Source organism: Cebidichthys violaceus, unplaced genomic scaffold (genome assembly GCF_023349555.1).
Source record: "Cebidichthys violaceus isolate CVI_PGR_0920_01 unplaced genomic scaffold, fCebVio1.0.p SCAF_216, whole genome shotgun sequence".
Lineage (NCBI taxonomy): Eukaryota > Metazoa > Chordata > Actinopteri > Perciformes > Stichaeidae > Cebidichthys > Cebidichthys violaceus.
Genome location: NW_027176391.1, coordinates 66,450 through 82,592, shown reverse-complemented (window position 1 = coordinate 82,592; position 16,143 = coordinate 66,450). Strand labels below are relative to the sequence as shown.

General features: G+C 40.8%; 2 protein-coding genes across 3 annotated transcripts; one reads left to right on the top strand and one right to left on the bottom strand.

The window, feature by feature from the left end:
* Positions 1 to 1,513: 1,513 nt before the first annotated feature.
* Positions 1,514 to 4,570, top strand: LOC137877547 (transcription factor E2F5-like). Its single transcript, XM_068717516.1, has 9 exons — positions 1,514 to 1,804; positions 2,122 to 2,472; positions 2,569 to 2,609; positions 2,756 to 2,796; positions 2,960 to 3,146; positions 3,236 to 3,391; positions 3,564 to 3,678; positions 3,847 to 3,985; positions 4,156 to 4,570. The coding sequence occupies exons 1-9, from the start codon at positions 1,688 to 1,690 to the stop codon at positions 4,191 to 4,193; spliced, it is 1,185 nt and encodes a 394-aa protein (XP_068573617.1). The 5' UTR covers positions 1,514 to 1,687; the 3' UTR covers positions 4,194 to 4,570.
* A 7,953-nt stretch (positions 4,571 to 12,523) lies between these two features.
* On the bottom strand, positions 12,524 to 15,836 carry LOC137877544 (uncharacterized). Of its 2 annotated transcripts, none has more exons than XM_068717513.1 (7): positions 15,680 to 15,836; positions 15,143 to 15,481; positions 14,741 to 15,010; positions 14,548 to 14,622; positions 14,294 to 14,374; positions 14,184 to 14,210; positions 12,524 to 13,100 (listed from the first exon to the last, which is right to left on the bottom strand). In XM_068717513.1, the coding sequence occupies exons 1-7, from the start codon at positions 15,744 to 15,746 to the stop codon at positions 13,090 to 13,092; spliced, it is 870 nt and encodes a 289-aa protein (XP_068573614.1). In that variant the 5' UTR covers positions 15,747 to 15,836; the 3' UTR covers positions 12,524 to 13,089. The 2 variants fall into 2 exon arrangements, with proteins under 2 accessions (XP_068573614.1, XP_068573615.1); XM_068717514.1 differs by having other exon boundaries at positions 15,143 to 15,478.
* Between the last annotated feature and the right edge of the window lie 307 nt (positions 15,837 to 16,143).

Sequence of the window (16,143 nt, the reverse complement as noted above, 5' to 3'; positions counted from 1 at the left end):
GCTGACCGATAACAAAAGGAAACGGGAGTTAAAAGCACAATTCTGCCACTTAAAGACAGTCAATAGACTAGATATTGTAATATCAGATGTAAAAGCTAAACTGTAACTATTTACATAGAGAATCTCAACACTAACATGTGACATGCTAGAATGCAAAAAGAAATCCATATGAATATTTGTGAGATCATCAGTTTATGAACAATGTTAGTTTCTTTTCAGCGGTGCATCGATGAGGGGTTTTTATACGACGTTCATTTTCTCTCCTTTTACCCCTTTTTTCCGTGCTACTCGCAAACTTTCAACAGCAGGTTTCTTACCACATGGCATGGGTTTCGTTGATATTTTTGCTGTATGTTTAAGGTCACCAGATTACGCTACGTGATATTTTAATTTGACTTGTGAAGTTTGTACAATTTCTATCATGCTGGTGTTGGCATCTCTTGCTCTGAATAAATCTTGTGTTGCGACACTGATTGCGACCCGTTCTTCTTCTGAAGCTGATGTTTAGGATCGCATGCTTCAGCGTTACGACGTTACTGTCTAAATGTACGTTTCTTTCCTTCGATGACGCTGTTGTGTAGTTTCAATCTATGAAGCTTAAAGCCTGCTGCAGATGAATCACAGTAGACAGCAGTAAAAAGTTCCCTCTCAGAGTTTTACTATTAAATCTGATGTTTCTAGATTAATATTACTGCTTCAGTATGTAGCATTGTACCTCCTTTATATCCTGTTGGCTAGTTTAATCTACAGCGATGCATCATATTCTATAAGATCGTCACACATTGGTTCTAGAGGTACGTGGTTCTCACAGCGTTGTGACGATGCGTTTTACAGCTGATCCAACAGGTAAAGAGTTCATTTAGCTGAAGAAATATAGGAGGAGGGTTTTATACATACGACATATGTCCTACATAAAGGAAACACTTCATCCTCCGGTTCATCGCAAACATCCAACACCAACACATCTGGAGATACGTGGTTCTACCTGGACAGGAAGGGGATCATCTGAAACTGAAGCTGTCAGACAAATGAAGTCAAAACTACAATATGTACCTCTGAGATGCAGTACAGTAAAAAGTACAATATTTACATTTGAGATGTAGTACAGTCAAAAGTACAATATGTACCTCTGAGATGTAGTACAATCAAAAGTACAATATGTACCTCTGAGATGCAGTACAGTCAAAAGTACTATATTTACCTCTGAGGTGTAGTACAGTAAAAAGTACAATATGTACCTCTGAGATGTAGTGGAGTACAAAGTAAAATACATATATCTGAGATTTAGTGAAGAAGTATAAAGTACCATGAAATGAAATACTCAAAGGAAATACAGGTATGTTAAATGTGTACTAATATACAGTACTTGAGTCAGTGTAGGCTTTCATCCTATCACTGTTTATACCAACTTTTATTGTATTTTCCTATTGTGTAAATATGTATAATACCGGTTCTCAGACACTAGAGGGCGCCACACTGGCGCGCTGTCCTTTGTTCTATTTCCGGTTCATATACACGCCCTTTCCGGTTTGGAAAAAACAACAACGAAACTCGACGTAAACAAACCGGGACGGTCGCGTTGTGGCTGCGCGTGTTGTTAACGGTTATACACACACGTGTGTGTGTGGGGGAGGGGGGAGAGCTCGGATGCACCGTTAAGCCCGGCTCGGTTCGGGTCAGCGGTAACATGGTGAAGTGTGTCGTGTCCGGGTGTCAGAACCGCGTGACGAACGTCAACCGGGGGATCTTCAACCGACCGCCGAAGAGGTTCTTCAACTTCCCACAAGACACCGCGCGGGTCAAGGTACGGACGCGCGAGTTTAACCAAAAAGCGGAGATGCTTTTAATGTAACGTAACGTCTAGTTACTTGAATAAAGAGGTTTATTCTGTGTTAGCTAGTGGTTAGCCTAGCTCTCTGTGTCAAGTAACGTTACTTTAACGTTACTGGTGTGACGTTACACGTTGTTCAACACCAGAATAATCAAGGTGGACACTTTTAATGGGAATAAAGTGAAAAACGAGTCTTTATTATTGCTAACCTTGTACAAAAAGTAACACTGGTGTGTGTGTGTGTGTGTGTGTGTGTGTGTGTGTGTGTGTGTGTGTGTGTGTGTGTTCAGGTGTGGCTGGCGGCGCTGAGGGAGTCGGACAAGCAGGACTCGACGGAGCAGCACCTGATCTGCGAGGACCACTTCCTGCCGCAGGACATCTCCTCCGACGGGGTCAACGGAGACGCCATCCCCATCATGCCCCCCGACCTGGACGGGCCCATGGGCCTCATCAGCCCCTGGGGGGCCGAGTCGTCCGAGGAGGAGGAAGAGGAGGAGGAGGAGGAGGAGGATCAGTGGGCCCCCGGTGGAGGCTACGACGACGACGACGGCGACGACGGTGATGAAGAAGGTGGAGATGACGGTCCTGTTAAAGTGGAACCTCCGGCACCAGAACCTCCAGCAGCGGATCCACCACAGCAGGTCAGTTGATTTATCATCATAAATATATATGTGTTAATCATGTCATATTAAACACCAGAGCAGCTTCAAGCTCCGTTTTCGTTTTCTGAATTTCAGGATCCAGGAGCCAAGAAGACCTCAGGGGCCAAGAAACCCGGGTAAACGAAGTCCACCTGGTCCAGTTTAATACCCGCTTATTACCCACGTATATGGCGTGATTCACATCTGGGAGCAGATGTTGCGGTGGAACACAGATGGGACTAGTTCAATCTAAAGGTGTGTTTTGACGTCTCTTTCGTTCCAGCTTCAGTCCGCTTCAGACGAGGATCGTCAACAAGAGATCCGGTGCGTGTTTCTGTCCTTTTTAACGGAACCGTTTCTGTGTTGAAGTACAGAGAGTTTAGTCTTTGGGACGAACGACTAGCTGAAGGACATGTTGCATGTTTGACACTTGTTCCTAACAGACGTCTTTGAATTAGAAGATCTTTTTTGTCGCTCTGTGATCCAGACGTGTCCCTGTGGATGCTGACGCAGCGGTTCCTGCAGCTGCTGCTGGAGTCTCCGGACGGCTCCGTGGACCTCCGTCACGTGACCGCGATCCTGCAGACCCGCCGGCGCCGAGTCTACGACATCACCAACGTCCTGGAGGGAATCAGCCTCATCAAGAAGAAGTCCACCAACACGTTCAAGTGGATGTGAGTGAACCCCTATTTCTCCACGTTGAAGCCGATTGTAAAGCCTGACTGATGGATGAGTGAACAGTGTGCCTTGTGGTCCCGTCCAGAGGGAGCTGTCAGATCTCCAGCTTCGTGAGGAACAACCAGCAGAAGTTCCACAGGGAGTTGGAGAACCTGAAGCTGGTGGAGGACACGCTGGACACGCTCATCAAAAGCTGCGCCCAGCAGCTCTTCGACATGACGGACGATGAGGGGAACGCCGAATATCCTTTTTGCTTCTCACGACAAGACTTCCATCCGTCCGTTCAGGAGCTCAGCGTTCCTTCTGGAGACCAAAGAGAGGATGTTGGCTCAACGATACGTGACTTAACATCAGCGATGTGTTGCTCTGTAAAGGCTGGATGTTTTCTTTGACCGTTTTTTTTGTTCGTGCACGTCGGCCTACGTGACCCACGAGGACGTCAGCCGACTCGCAGCCTTCCAGGAGCAGACGGTGCTCGTGGTCAAAGCGCCGGAGGAAACCAAGCTGGAGGTTCCGGCGCCGCAAGAGGTAAAAAAAAAAAACGGGCTTTGACGGGCTCTTGCAACGCCGTCGTGATCACTGGGGACCGTTCGGTCAGTCCTCAAAGTGTGTGTGTGTGTGTGTGTGTGTGTGTGTGTGTGTGTGTGTGTGTGTGTGTGTGTGTGTGTGTGTGTGTGTGTGTGTGTGTTGACGCAGGACAACATCCAGGTCCACCTGAAGGGGGGGAAGGGTCCCATCGCGGTCCTGACCTCTGACATCGAGACGGGAAGAGACGTGAGCCGCTGCTTCTTAACGCTGGAGGAGAGCCGCATAGAGACGGCCGAGCTGCCATCAGGTAACCACCTACACACACACACACGCACACACACACACACACACACACACACACACACACACACACACACACACACACACACGCACACACACGCACACACACACACACACACACACACACACCAGTGTTTAACATATGGTTTCTCTGCGCTGCTGCCGCTGTTCTTGCAGAGTCCAACAGTTCGCTGAGCGCCGTGCAGAGCGCGTAGCCACCAGACCACCACCAGGAGGCGCCGGACGTCCTCAACTACCGGAGCCTGAACGCATCGTCTCCGGGTACCGGGAGGGTTTTTAACCTGAAGTACGGTTCTGACCCGGCTCAGATTGCGGTGCCATGTTTAAATTATAACCAGCTGAGAACTTCATCAACATGGAAAGACGCTACGTATGGATCCATTTCATTTGCACCGTTGCAAAGTTTTCTTTTAAGCGAACTCCTCGTGAGAAGATTATCATGTAGACGATGAAGAGGAGGAGGAAGAGTTTGACCCGGGACGTTTTATTTTTGTATGGGAGGAGAGAATGAGCTCATATGTTTTATACGTTACGATCGTGTCTCACTGACTCACGGTGCTGTACGATATTTTGTTTGTCTTTGGTTTCTTTATTAAAAAAGGAGAAAATGCCGTAATCAATAAAACAATATGAACTCATAAGAAACTGTGAACGTAGCTTCTTTTTAACCCTTTAAGGTTGCCTCTTCACCTTAACCTCTCTGCAGCTCAACCCGCTGACACACTCTGTGACTCAGAGAGGAAACACTTGCTCTTGAGCAAGGCACTGAACCCACGGCGTCTCGTCACCAGCAAACCCAGGATTTCCCTCCACGTCTGGAACAATTAAACACTTAATTCATCAACAGAAACATCACAGAGTATTTCCTCTAGAAGCCACAGTGGTGGGTGAATAGTGATCATTTGATGTCTGCACAACAGCACCACCCAGTGGACAGACAGTATCACTGCGCCTCCATTTTTCTCAATTAAACCTGACTCCTCTTGGAATAAAAATAAATAAATAAATAGGTGGAAGTAGGTTGACCAATACCCTGAAGTAAAAATGTATGTAGTCTGATAAACATGACTGCTGTATGTCCGTCTTTCTGTCCATCACAAACTCACATGAGGAAGACTTTCCTCCCATGAACACATGAATAATGAGCAGAGGGACATCCAGGAAATGATACTTGATTGTCTCTCATTTTGTCTGTGGACAGCAACACTATGGCTGCCAGGCTCTGTGCCTGTGTGTGTGTGTGTGTGTGTGTGTGTGTGTGTGTGTGTGTGTGTGTGTGTGTGTGTGTGTGTGTGTCTCAGATACTGCTTCACATGAGCTCCACCACAACATCCAAACCTCAAACCCTGCAGCCAAATCCTCCCACAGTCAGTCTCTCCTGCATCCATCAAACTGTCGGAGCGACCCACAGACCCACTGTGGACGCTCTCTCTTCTACATTTTTAGGTTTTTGAAGATGAAGCGTTCATCTAGAGAGCGGCTGTCGGAGCTTCAACGTTACGACAGGAAAGAGGGAAAGTGGTCCAAGACGAACTGGGCTTCAGGGACTAATAATGTGATAAATAAAGCAAACGGAATAAATACAAAACGTTCATCAGCTGTGGTTTGGTTTAAAGTAATGATCATTTCAATAAATGTCTGTTAAGTCTCCATCTATGGTGAAAGCCCATTCATTTACAGCATGAAGAGTTCTGCAGGGATGACGTATTTAAAAAGAAGAAAAGATTTTGGATTATTGCAGAACACAAGATGGCGAACAACCATTTTGTTATCTTTACAAACTAACACCACTTTAATGATTTCTGAAGCGTGAATGCTATCAGCGTCTAACGTCAGGCTTCAGGAAGAAGAAGAGGCTTGGTCAGTTTACTACTGAAATAGATATATTTTGTATATTTTGTATTTGACTCTTTTTATTAAACTATTCCATGACTTTTGACAGAGTGATGTAGTTTCTTTAGGATGTTATTTTGTTTCTCCTCTTTTGTTCTTTTTATTTGTTTATTGAATTATAAAAGCTGAATACTTAACACATCTTTAAAATAATAATACAAATACAAATAAATAACTCAATAAGTAACAAACTTATGAGCTCATTTTCTGGCTCATCCGTTGATGCTAATGTTAACTGTCTGAATATTGGTTACTCCTCATTTTTAGTGCGTTTTCCTACGAAAGTCAACAACACGTCAGTTTCTGCTCGTTACATGCAGACAGTCTTAAAATAAACTTCTGTCTAGACAGGAAATAACTTGAGCCAACAAAACTACTTAGTTAGGTTGAGTCAACACAACTACGTAGTTAGGTTGAGCCAACACAACTACTTAGTTAGGTTGAGCCAACACAACTACTTAGTTAGGTTGAGCCAACAGAACTACGTAGTTAGGTTGAGCCAACACAACTACTTAGTTAGGTTGAGCCAACACAACTACTTAGTTAGGTTGAGCCAACACAACTACTTAGTTAGGTTGAGCCAACAAAACTACTTAGTTAGGTTGAGCCAACACAACTACTTAGTTAGGTTGAGCCAACTAAACTACTTAGTTAGGTTGAGCCAACAAAACTACTTAGTTAGGTTGAGCCAACACAACTACTTAGTTAGGTTGAGCCAACTAAACTACTTAGTTAGGTTGAGCCAACTAAACTACTTAGTTAGGTTGAGCCAACACAACTACTTAGTTAGGTTGAGCCAACACAACTACGTAGTTAGGTTGAGCCAACAAAACTACTTAGTTAGGTTGAGCCAACACAACTACTTAGTTAGGTTGAGCCAACACAACTACTTAGTTAGGTTGAGCCAACACAACTACGTAGTTAGGTTGAGCCAACAAAACTACGTAGTTATTTAGTCAACACAACTACGTCGTTAGGTTGAGCCAACACAACTACGTCGTTAGGTTGAGCCAACACAACTACGTCGTTAGGTTGAGCCAACAAAACTACGTCGTTAGGTTGAGCCAACAAAACTACGTAGTTAGATTTAGTCAACACAACTACGTCGTTAGGTTGAGCCAACACAACTACGTCGTTAGGTTGAGCCAACAAAACTACGTCGTTAGATTTAGTCAACACAACTACGTCGTTAGGTTGAGCCAACACAACTACGTCGTTAGGTTGAGCCAACAAAACTACGTCGTTAGGTTGAGCCAACAAAACTACGTCGTTAGGTTGAGCCAACAAAACTACGTAGTTAGATTTAGTCAACACAACTACGTCGTTAGGTTGAGCCAACACAACTACGTCGTTAGGTTGAGCCAACACAACTACGTCGTTAGGTTGAGCCAACACAACTACGTCGTTAGGTTAAGCCAACACAACTACTTAGTTAGGTTGAGCCAACACAACTACGTCGTTAGGTTGAGCCAACAAAACTACGTAGTTAGATTTAGTCAACACAACTACGTCGTTAGGTTGAGCCAACACAACTACGTCGTTAGGTTGAGCCAACACAACTACGTCGTTAGGTTGAGCCAACAAAACTACGTAGTTAGATTTAGTCAACACAACTACGTCGTTAGGTTGAGCCAACACAACTACGTCGTTAGGTTGAGCCAACACAACTACGTCGTTAGGTTGAGCCAACACAACTACTTAGTTAGGTTGAGCCAACACAACTACGTCGTTAGGTTGAGCCAACACAACTACGTCGTTAGGTTGAGCCAACACAACTACGTAGTTAGGTTGAGCCAACAAAACTACTTAGTAAGGTTGAGCCAACAAAACTACTGAATTAGATTTGTCAAGTCTTAGGAAGTATCCCCGATAATATCGCTCTAATTTTTTCAGCCTGAGCTTGGAGACCACACATTTAAAGATGTTGTTTGGGGGGGGGGGGGGGGGGCTTTTGGGAAGTGTTGGACCAGCAGCATTTTTGCAGCTCAGCCATATTCAATAAAGACCAAACAGCAGCATTATTAAAACACTCTGTGAGATGACAAATGGACCAAACTCCTCGTGTAGAATCCTCCGTCCTGCCAACGTGTTTCCAGTAAGCTCCATTATAACCACATCAAGTGCTTCACCACCAACAAGCATATACGTTCAAGCTCAACTCAAGCTTTTTTTTTTCCCCCTCGTGTATTTTTTAACTCATAATTACACCAAAACCAGAAAAACAGCCCTTTGTGAATTGCTCCTCGTAGCAGTTTTACAGTGTTTTCACTGTTTTTATGGGGTTTGGCGACTCTCGGAGTTCCTGCAGCGACGCTTTGAAGCAATGAAAAAAACAAAAAAAGAAGCACACTGAAAACATGTTGAGACACACTTGGCTTCAACATTTCTGGCATCAACTGAGGGAAGAGAACAGATCTGCATGTAACACGGAGACAGATGTTATGTACTGGCTACTGGTTTGACTCAATCAGTCCAACTTCTATTATTGGAGGGTTTCTTATACTCGTATAATCTTTGAGGAAAAGAAGATTCTATATTCACGATTTTATCTTACTTTCTGTCAACTATTTAATTTATTTTGATAAAGTGAGTATTTCATTTAGTTTCTCCTCCATCCTGTTTTGTTTATTTGTTTGTTAAATTATTAAAGCTTAAAGTAAAAAATAGTAAAATTAAGAAAAAAGAATAAAATTTAAGAAATTCAAGAAAAGAAGAATAAAATACAATTAAATTACATACAAAATGAAATACAAGTAAACACAATATAAACATAAATAAATATAAATACATTTAAATAAATTTAAATGAATAAATAAACAAACAGTATTGTATTATTGAAAATAATGGTTTGGTAAAGGTACAATAAAAGCAAATTAATGTGATCGTGCTGAAAATCTCCCAGATGAAATGATTTCCATGACGTAATGAAAGAATGTTAATGAAGAACTTGACCCCAATCTGCTTTCACCACTTTCACCAGGATTCATCCACTCACTTAACTGGACATATCTGCTTTGTGTGGTACCTTCATCAGCAGAAGATTTATTTGCCAAATCACCAGAAAAAAAGTCACGTGTTTCTCGCCAATTCTGTTTCCATCACTCTTTGTCACATGCAGTCACACGCAAAAACCTTTCCACATTTCCGCTTCGTTTTGCTGAAATTGAAAATGACTGTTGTGGAATAAACATCGAGAGGCAAAGGAGACAAAATAATAAAAGTCAGGAGTGAGTCACGATCAAAAGAGGGATTTTTCAGTTATTTTTTGTGTATTAAAACTGATTTGTGTCCGAGGAAATCTCCTGTTTGCAGCACAGCTGATAGAAGGAGAGGTTTATTCACAATGTGGATTTGCTGCCACACACACACACACACACACACACACACACACACACACACACACACACACACACACACACACACACACACACACACACACACACACACAGTGTGACAGCTCGGTGTGCAGTTGGGTCTCGGCCATGACGCATGCTGATGGTTAACATGTTGCATCGCAGCGTGACTTTCTGAAACAGCAGTGGGTTGTTCGGAGCTGATGACGCCAATCAGGACTATAAATAAAACACACACACACACACACACACACACACACACACACACACACACACACACACACACACACACACACACACACACACACACACACACACACACAGGAGAAAGGAGTCCACCTTGTGCGTCACACAGTTTATAAATGCCACCATCCTCTCTCCCTGTTCTCTCTCCAGTCAGAGCTGCTCTCACATATTGTATGATGAAAATTCTTCTTATTATTGTTATAAGAAATTCTCCACTTTTTCCTCCCACGATTAAAATGCAGTCATTTAAACACACCAAAGAATAACCCTACCAATAAAACAGTCTCACTTAAACTCAAAGGGATCTTTCCAAACCTCCCATCGATGTCTTTTTTTTGTGCGTTTTCCAGTAACACGAGTTGATTTCTGCTCGTTACATTCACACAGTTTTTTCAAAATAAACTTCTTTCTTCACAGGAAACTACTTATTTAGGTTGAGCCAACACAACTACTTAGTTGGATTTAGGGTAAAAAAATTACGGGAGTGCCGTTACTAAAGTACGGAAGTTTCGTGACGAATAAAATCAAAAAGGTGACTCTTGGGACAATTTAGTTTATATTTACTTCCGTGTTACAAGTCAACAAAAAGCAGACAAAAACAAAAACAAAAACTTTTCGTCTTGAATAAGACCCACTATGAAGTCAAGAGTGAAACCCATGTTTTTTTGTCTCAGCAATTCTTTCAAAGAAACATTGTAAATTTAAAGGTAATCAAATCTAGACTGCAATTTGTTTTAATTTTTGTTTTTTTGCGTTGAACAAAGAGTCCCAGCCGTCCAGATGAGGCAGCATTTTGGGGAAATGCACTCCTTGTACATTTAACAACAAATATTTCATTCACATTTAGGTTGAGCTCTAAAAAAAACTTGATAAATTGTTAGCAGACGCGTGTATCTGTAGAGGGATGAATAGTGAGAGCAAACACAACTAAAAGCAAACTCTTTAAGGGTAACGGACGGATTTCAAAGTGTCTTTTCTCTTTAAATCAGATGAGCGTTTTTAAATGCAGGAAACGAAAAGAAGAAGAAAAAACAAGAGCCTGGACAATCTGGTAAGCCAGATCATAAGAAAGCTGCCGTCCTTATGAAGACCACATGGCTGACGAGTTCACACAAAGCAGCTGTGTCAGCAGGTGACAGTGATTTAGAGGTATTTATATACTTAATAAAACACGTACAAATACTACAATGTAGTGAATTTAGAGTTGATGCTTTTCATTGTTTTTTCTTTACTACACTTTCTGCGATCATGGCCACCAAAATATTATCTTTTATTTAGTGTCAATCTTTTACAAAACAACATAAAATCAATAAAATGAAATGTCACTTTAAAGTAAAGGATGTTCATTTATATGACCAAAGTAATATTTGACAAATAAATAAAGAGAATCTGAGGATAATACTGATGAGCTCATAGTTTTAAACACATTAAATGTGTATGAAGCCTGTCGGTAAATACTTCATGCACACATGCTGCACAATAAGCTTCACTCTTTCTTCTCTTTTTAATGTTGTGTTTTCTGTAACGTGGTGTAACCAACACAATAAGAAATCACTTTGAGGCATCAACACATTATATGTAGTTTATTATTTCATTTCCATTTTTATGTTAAAATGTTTCATTTCACATCTTTATTATTTAAAACCAAATGTATTTGAACCAAGTATGTCATGTAAATGATACTCAGCTCCCGGCAGCACCAGCAGCGTCTCTCTCATATATTACATGATATATTTAGAAACCCTAAAGATAAATATACCCTAAAGATAGCCTAAAGAAACCCTAAAGATGCCCTAAAGATAACCCAAAGAAACCCTAAAGAAACCCTAAAGATGCCCTAAAGATACCCCAAAGAAACCCTAAAGATACCCTAAAGATACTTTATAGAAACCCTAAAGATGCCCTAAAGATACCCCAAAGAAACCCTAAAGATACCCTAAAGATACTTTAAAGAAACCCTAAAGATGCCCTAAAGATAGCCTAAAGAAACCCTAAAGAAACCCTAAAGATGCCCTAAAGATACCCTAAAGAAACCATAAAGATAGCCTAAAGATACCCTAAAGAAACCCTAAAGATACCCTAAAGAAACCCTGAAGAAACCCTAAAGAAACCCTAAAGATAACCAAAAGAAGAAAGATGTAAGATGTGAAGTCACTACCTGGTTTTGTTGGAGTGTCGTTGTTTGCAGATGATGTATTGTTTCTCTCTACAGAACTGAGTCGTTGAAGTTGACTGTGAACGTCTCAACTCAGCCACCCACCAAAACCACAGCACACTTCCTTTCGATTGAAATGTTTTGTACTCAAATGCGTCCTGTCTGTATTCACAGCCTGTGTTCGTATATATTGTCTTTGAAATGGTTTCCTAACTTTCTGTGCACAGGGAGAGTATTTGCATTTTAAAAACTAATTCTGATGTGATGGTTGACATCACTCATAAACTCATACGTTAGTCAAACTCTACGCCCACCACAACATGAAGCCCATGGTGCGATATGCTCATCCTGGTTCATAATGATGTCATGTTGCTTTGAGAATTAGTTTGTTACTCATTGTGTTGATATTTCCTTAGAACTGAAGAGGAAGTGTTCTGTGAGGATGTGGGTAACAACAGCAGCAGAGCTCTGGAGGTTTGACCCTCTAGTGAGGACATGATGGACATCAGAACTCAGCATGTTTGTTCACACGACATATGATCTTAATTATTTAAAGTACTGTGAGGAATGTTTAACTCGTTATGAAGCAGCCTCAGTTTAGTCCTGATCCTCTATATGAACCAGTCACATATGAATTTTGACCAAATTAGGAAAGTTCCAGAAATCTCCCTCAGAAACAATCTGGATACAACAGGAACACAAACACAAAGAATGACAGTTTACGTCTTTGTTGGACAGTAACAACAGTGAGAAAACGTGAGGACAGCGTTACATTATGTATCCTGATTAATTATGTTATGCAGAATTTAAGAAATAATATCTACATAACTTTCTACTGCAAAATGTATGATACAGTTATACAAACACGATGCATGAGTCGTTATGAAGCACGTTCTTTTATTTGCAGACTATATAATTCTGAGTGATAACAAAGAGACTCTATTGAGGCTGACAGCTCATTCAAACCAACACAACAATGTGTGCAAAAAGAAATAAATATATACTGGACTAACAGCAAACATGTTTACAGCCGTGTTATGAATTAAAATGCATTAATCTCTTGTGTACACAAAGAGACTAAACAACTTGTACAAAGCTTGAACTCAAAGGTGCTAAATTCATAATCAGAGCATCTCTGTGACATTATGTCACCATGTCTCTGCAGAGCAGAACGTTGTTTGATAATATATTAATGCTCAGAATGTCAAACAGAGAACATATTAAGAGCAATGAGAACAATCTTATTGTAAAGTCTAAATTGTTAAACTGGAAGAAAATTTAGACTTAAGCTTTTTATACGCCTGAGAAAATACTCAACATTATCTTACAAGGTTTATTGAAGTCCTTTTGTGAGCGGATGATGAAGTTGTTGATCAGTGGAGTCTGACAGAAGCAGAAGGTTCTCCAACGTTCTCGTAGGTCACCGTACCTTCATCATCATCTTCATGATGCACCTGTGAAACACAACACAACACACCTGAGATTCTGAGACGAATGGAACAAATAAAGCATCGTCATCGCTGCAGCCACTTGGATTAAAACCATAGTCTGTTTACAGTTATGAGGCCTGTAACACCAAGCAGGATTTAGAGTCAGCAAAGCAACTTCAGGGTTAACTCTGGTTTAGGTTCACTTCTTACCGGGACAGATCACCATGTTTACTGATGAACACCTAACATGGTCCGGTTATGTTGAGATAAGAGATCAACTCGTATTAAAGCACCGCCTACTGACCAAGCAAAGGTCGACATGTGGACCGTAAATTAATATCACACAAATACGAATAAATTAAAGTCATAATTCAGACTAAAAGCAACACAGTTTAAACAGACACATGCAAAAAAAGACAACTGGCATTAAATCACAGACTGTGTGAATGTGTAAATGAACAGATTTATAATGTCACTGCTTCATTATAAATCTATTAATTTACGCATTCACACAGTCTGTGATTTCCTTCCAGCTATCCTTCCTGCATTTAGCAGTTTAAACTGTGTTACTTTCAGTCTGATTAATGTGTTTATCTTCTACATATTTCTATGATATTATAGTTTTGTCTTTATATGTAAAATGTGCCGCTCTGCTGACAGCAGACTCTTCTGGGTTTGGTCAGATGCTGCAAACCCCGCCCCTTTATGTGAACGCGCTCACAGCCAGATTGAGAAACCCTGGGGTTGATTTATCGAGTTGATAACCAGCTTCATGGGACCGCTTAGTGGGATCACAGCTGTTAGGGTTAGTTAAGCCAGACACCCTAAAGAAACCCTAAAGAATCCCTAAAGATACCCTAAAGATACCTTAAATGTTCCCCAAAAATACCCCAAAAATACCCAAAAGAAACCCCAAAGAAACCCTAAAGATACCCTAATGATACCTTAAATGTACCCCAAAAATACCCCAAAAATACCCCAAAGAAACCCTAAAGATTCTCTGGGTATGTTGAACTCGCTTCGTGGTACAGGCCTCTGTTTATTCTTATTGTAAACTAGTGAAATACCACAAGCACAAGCGTTTGATTATTCAGTTTTAAAACTCACAGCGTTGACATCCGTCTGTCTTGTTCCCTGAAAAGACAAAAAAAAGAGTTAAATTAAGTTTCCACTCTGTAGATCTTTCTGATAACAAAATCATCTGTCAACGTTCTCACCTTTAGTTCTCTTCCATACGTAGACCGCCACGACAATTATTACGAGAGTTGCTAAACCCAAAATGATGAACCTCCACCAACCTGGAAATAAGAATAAAAACATTAAAAACATTTTGTTTGTAGCATTCTGTTTATTTAAGAGAAAATAAATAAACATTTCCAATGGTAATATCTCGTCCCACAGCCAAGTGTTGGTCTGACGTTCATACTTTAGGCTTCATAAAGAGAGAGAGATGTAAGATGTGAGTCACTACCTGGTTTGTTTGGAGCGTCGTTGTTTGCAGACGGTGTATTGTTTGTCCCCACTGTTGTGCTTCCTTTGGATTTAGCTGAATATGATAAGAAAAAGCAAAACACAAGAAATGGTGATAAAATACCTCAATGTTTACCATCTGAGACTAAATGAGAAACAATGTATGTAATCTTAAAACTTAGAAGAAAACCTACCTGTTTCCTCACATGAGAACTTGGTGCAGACATTATACAGCAGTGTGTTTCTATTCTGTCTGTCTGTCACTTTACACTTCAGTGACTCGTAATACTTTGACTTCTGATGAAGAGGAGTTTTAAATGTCACAGTGGCGATACAGGAACTCTGTGATGTCTCCACATCGTTCTTGTTCCCCTCATACAGCCACTCTACTGTGTGTTCACACTCATTGTCTCTCAACACAGAGCAGGACAAGTTGACCGTATCATCGTCATTCTGTTCCTCCACTGGTGAAGAAGTTCATGATGAGAGAGAAAGACAACAAGAGTAACATTAACTTCATCACAGTAATATAAATTATTGTAATGTTTCAGTGTATTGACAGTTTGATCTGAAAACATTAAGATGTAAATACTCACTGTCAATAACAGACAGAAGAACTGAAGCATCTGAACCTTGTTGTTGTCCTGCTTTGTTATACTGTCTGCAGGAGTAACGACCAACATCTTCAGTTGTTACATTTGTTATAACCAGAGAACAGTCTGCTGTCAAACCCAGTCTGTTGGATTTATCTTTGGTGATCACATTGTTATTAATCTTCCCAAGTTTAATCAGCTCTACTGCTGATGCTTCAGAACGACTGTAAACCCAGGTAGTACCGTTACATTTGTCTTGATGTTTGATCTCTTTGTTACAAGGTAAAGTGACTTCATCTCCAGCTCTGACGATGAAGGAGGAAGACGTTTGTCCAGTTACTGCTGTTGAAGACATGAAATATATAAAAAATATGAAAAGTGTGATAAGAATAAAGCTTTTTAGTTTAGTTATATATGATGATGATATTAATAATATTAAATGTCATTTTACAAGAATCCTCTCGACACAAACTTAAATCTAGTTCCTCAGATACTTTCAGTAACGTTTCTTTGAGTCATGGATGTGTTTTATGTTCTTACCTGTAAACTGAAGCAGCAGCAGCAGCGTCACAAATAAAGTCATTTTAATCCATCTGACTTCAACCATCGTGTCTCTCTGTCTCTGTCTCTGTCTCTCGTTCTCACGCCTTCAACTGTCAAAGCTTCTGACCGAGTGTTTCTTTGAGAGAGACGCAGCGTTTCCTTCCTCTTGTTAGTGAAGCGGCACTTCCTTATCGTGACGTGGAATCTTTTCTTACATTCATGCAGACAGATCAGCTTTTCATCCCTCTTAATAATATCTTGTAGATGTATATCTAGATATCAATCTCGATCTATAAACAGCTCACACTTCTTTTCTATTGTGGTGTTTTGGAGTCAAATGTAATATTAACAGTTTTCAATCATTCAAAACTTGATTTTGTGACAATGATGTTGAAGACGTCCTGAAAAGACGAGGAGGAGTTCTGAGGGAGTTGAGTTTAAATGCAAATGTACAACTATGA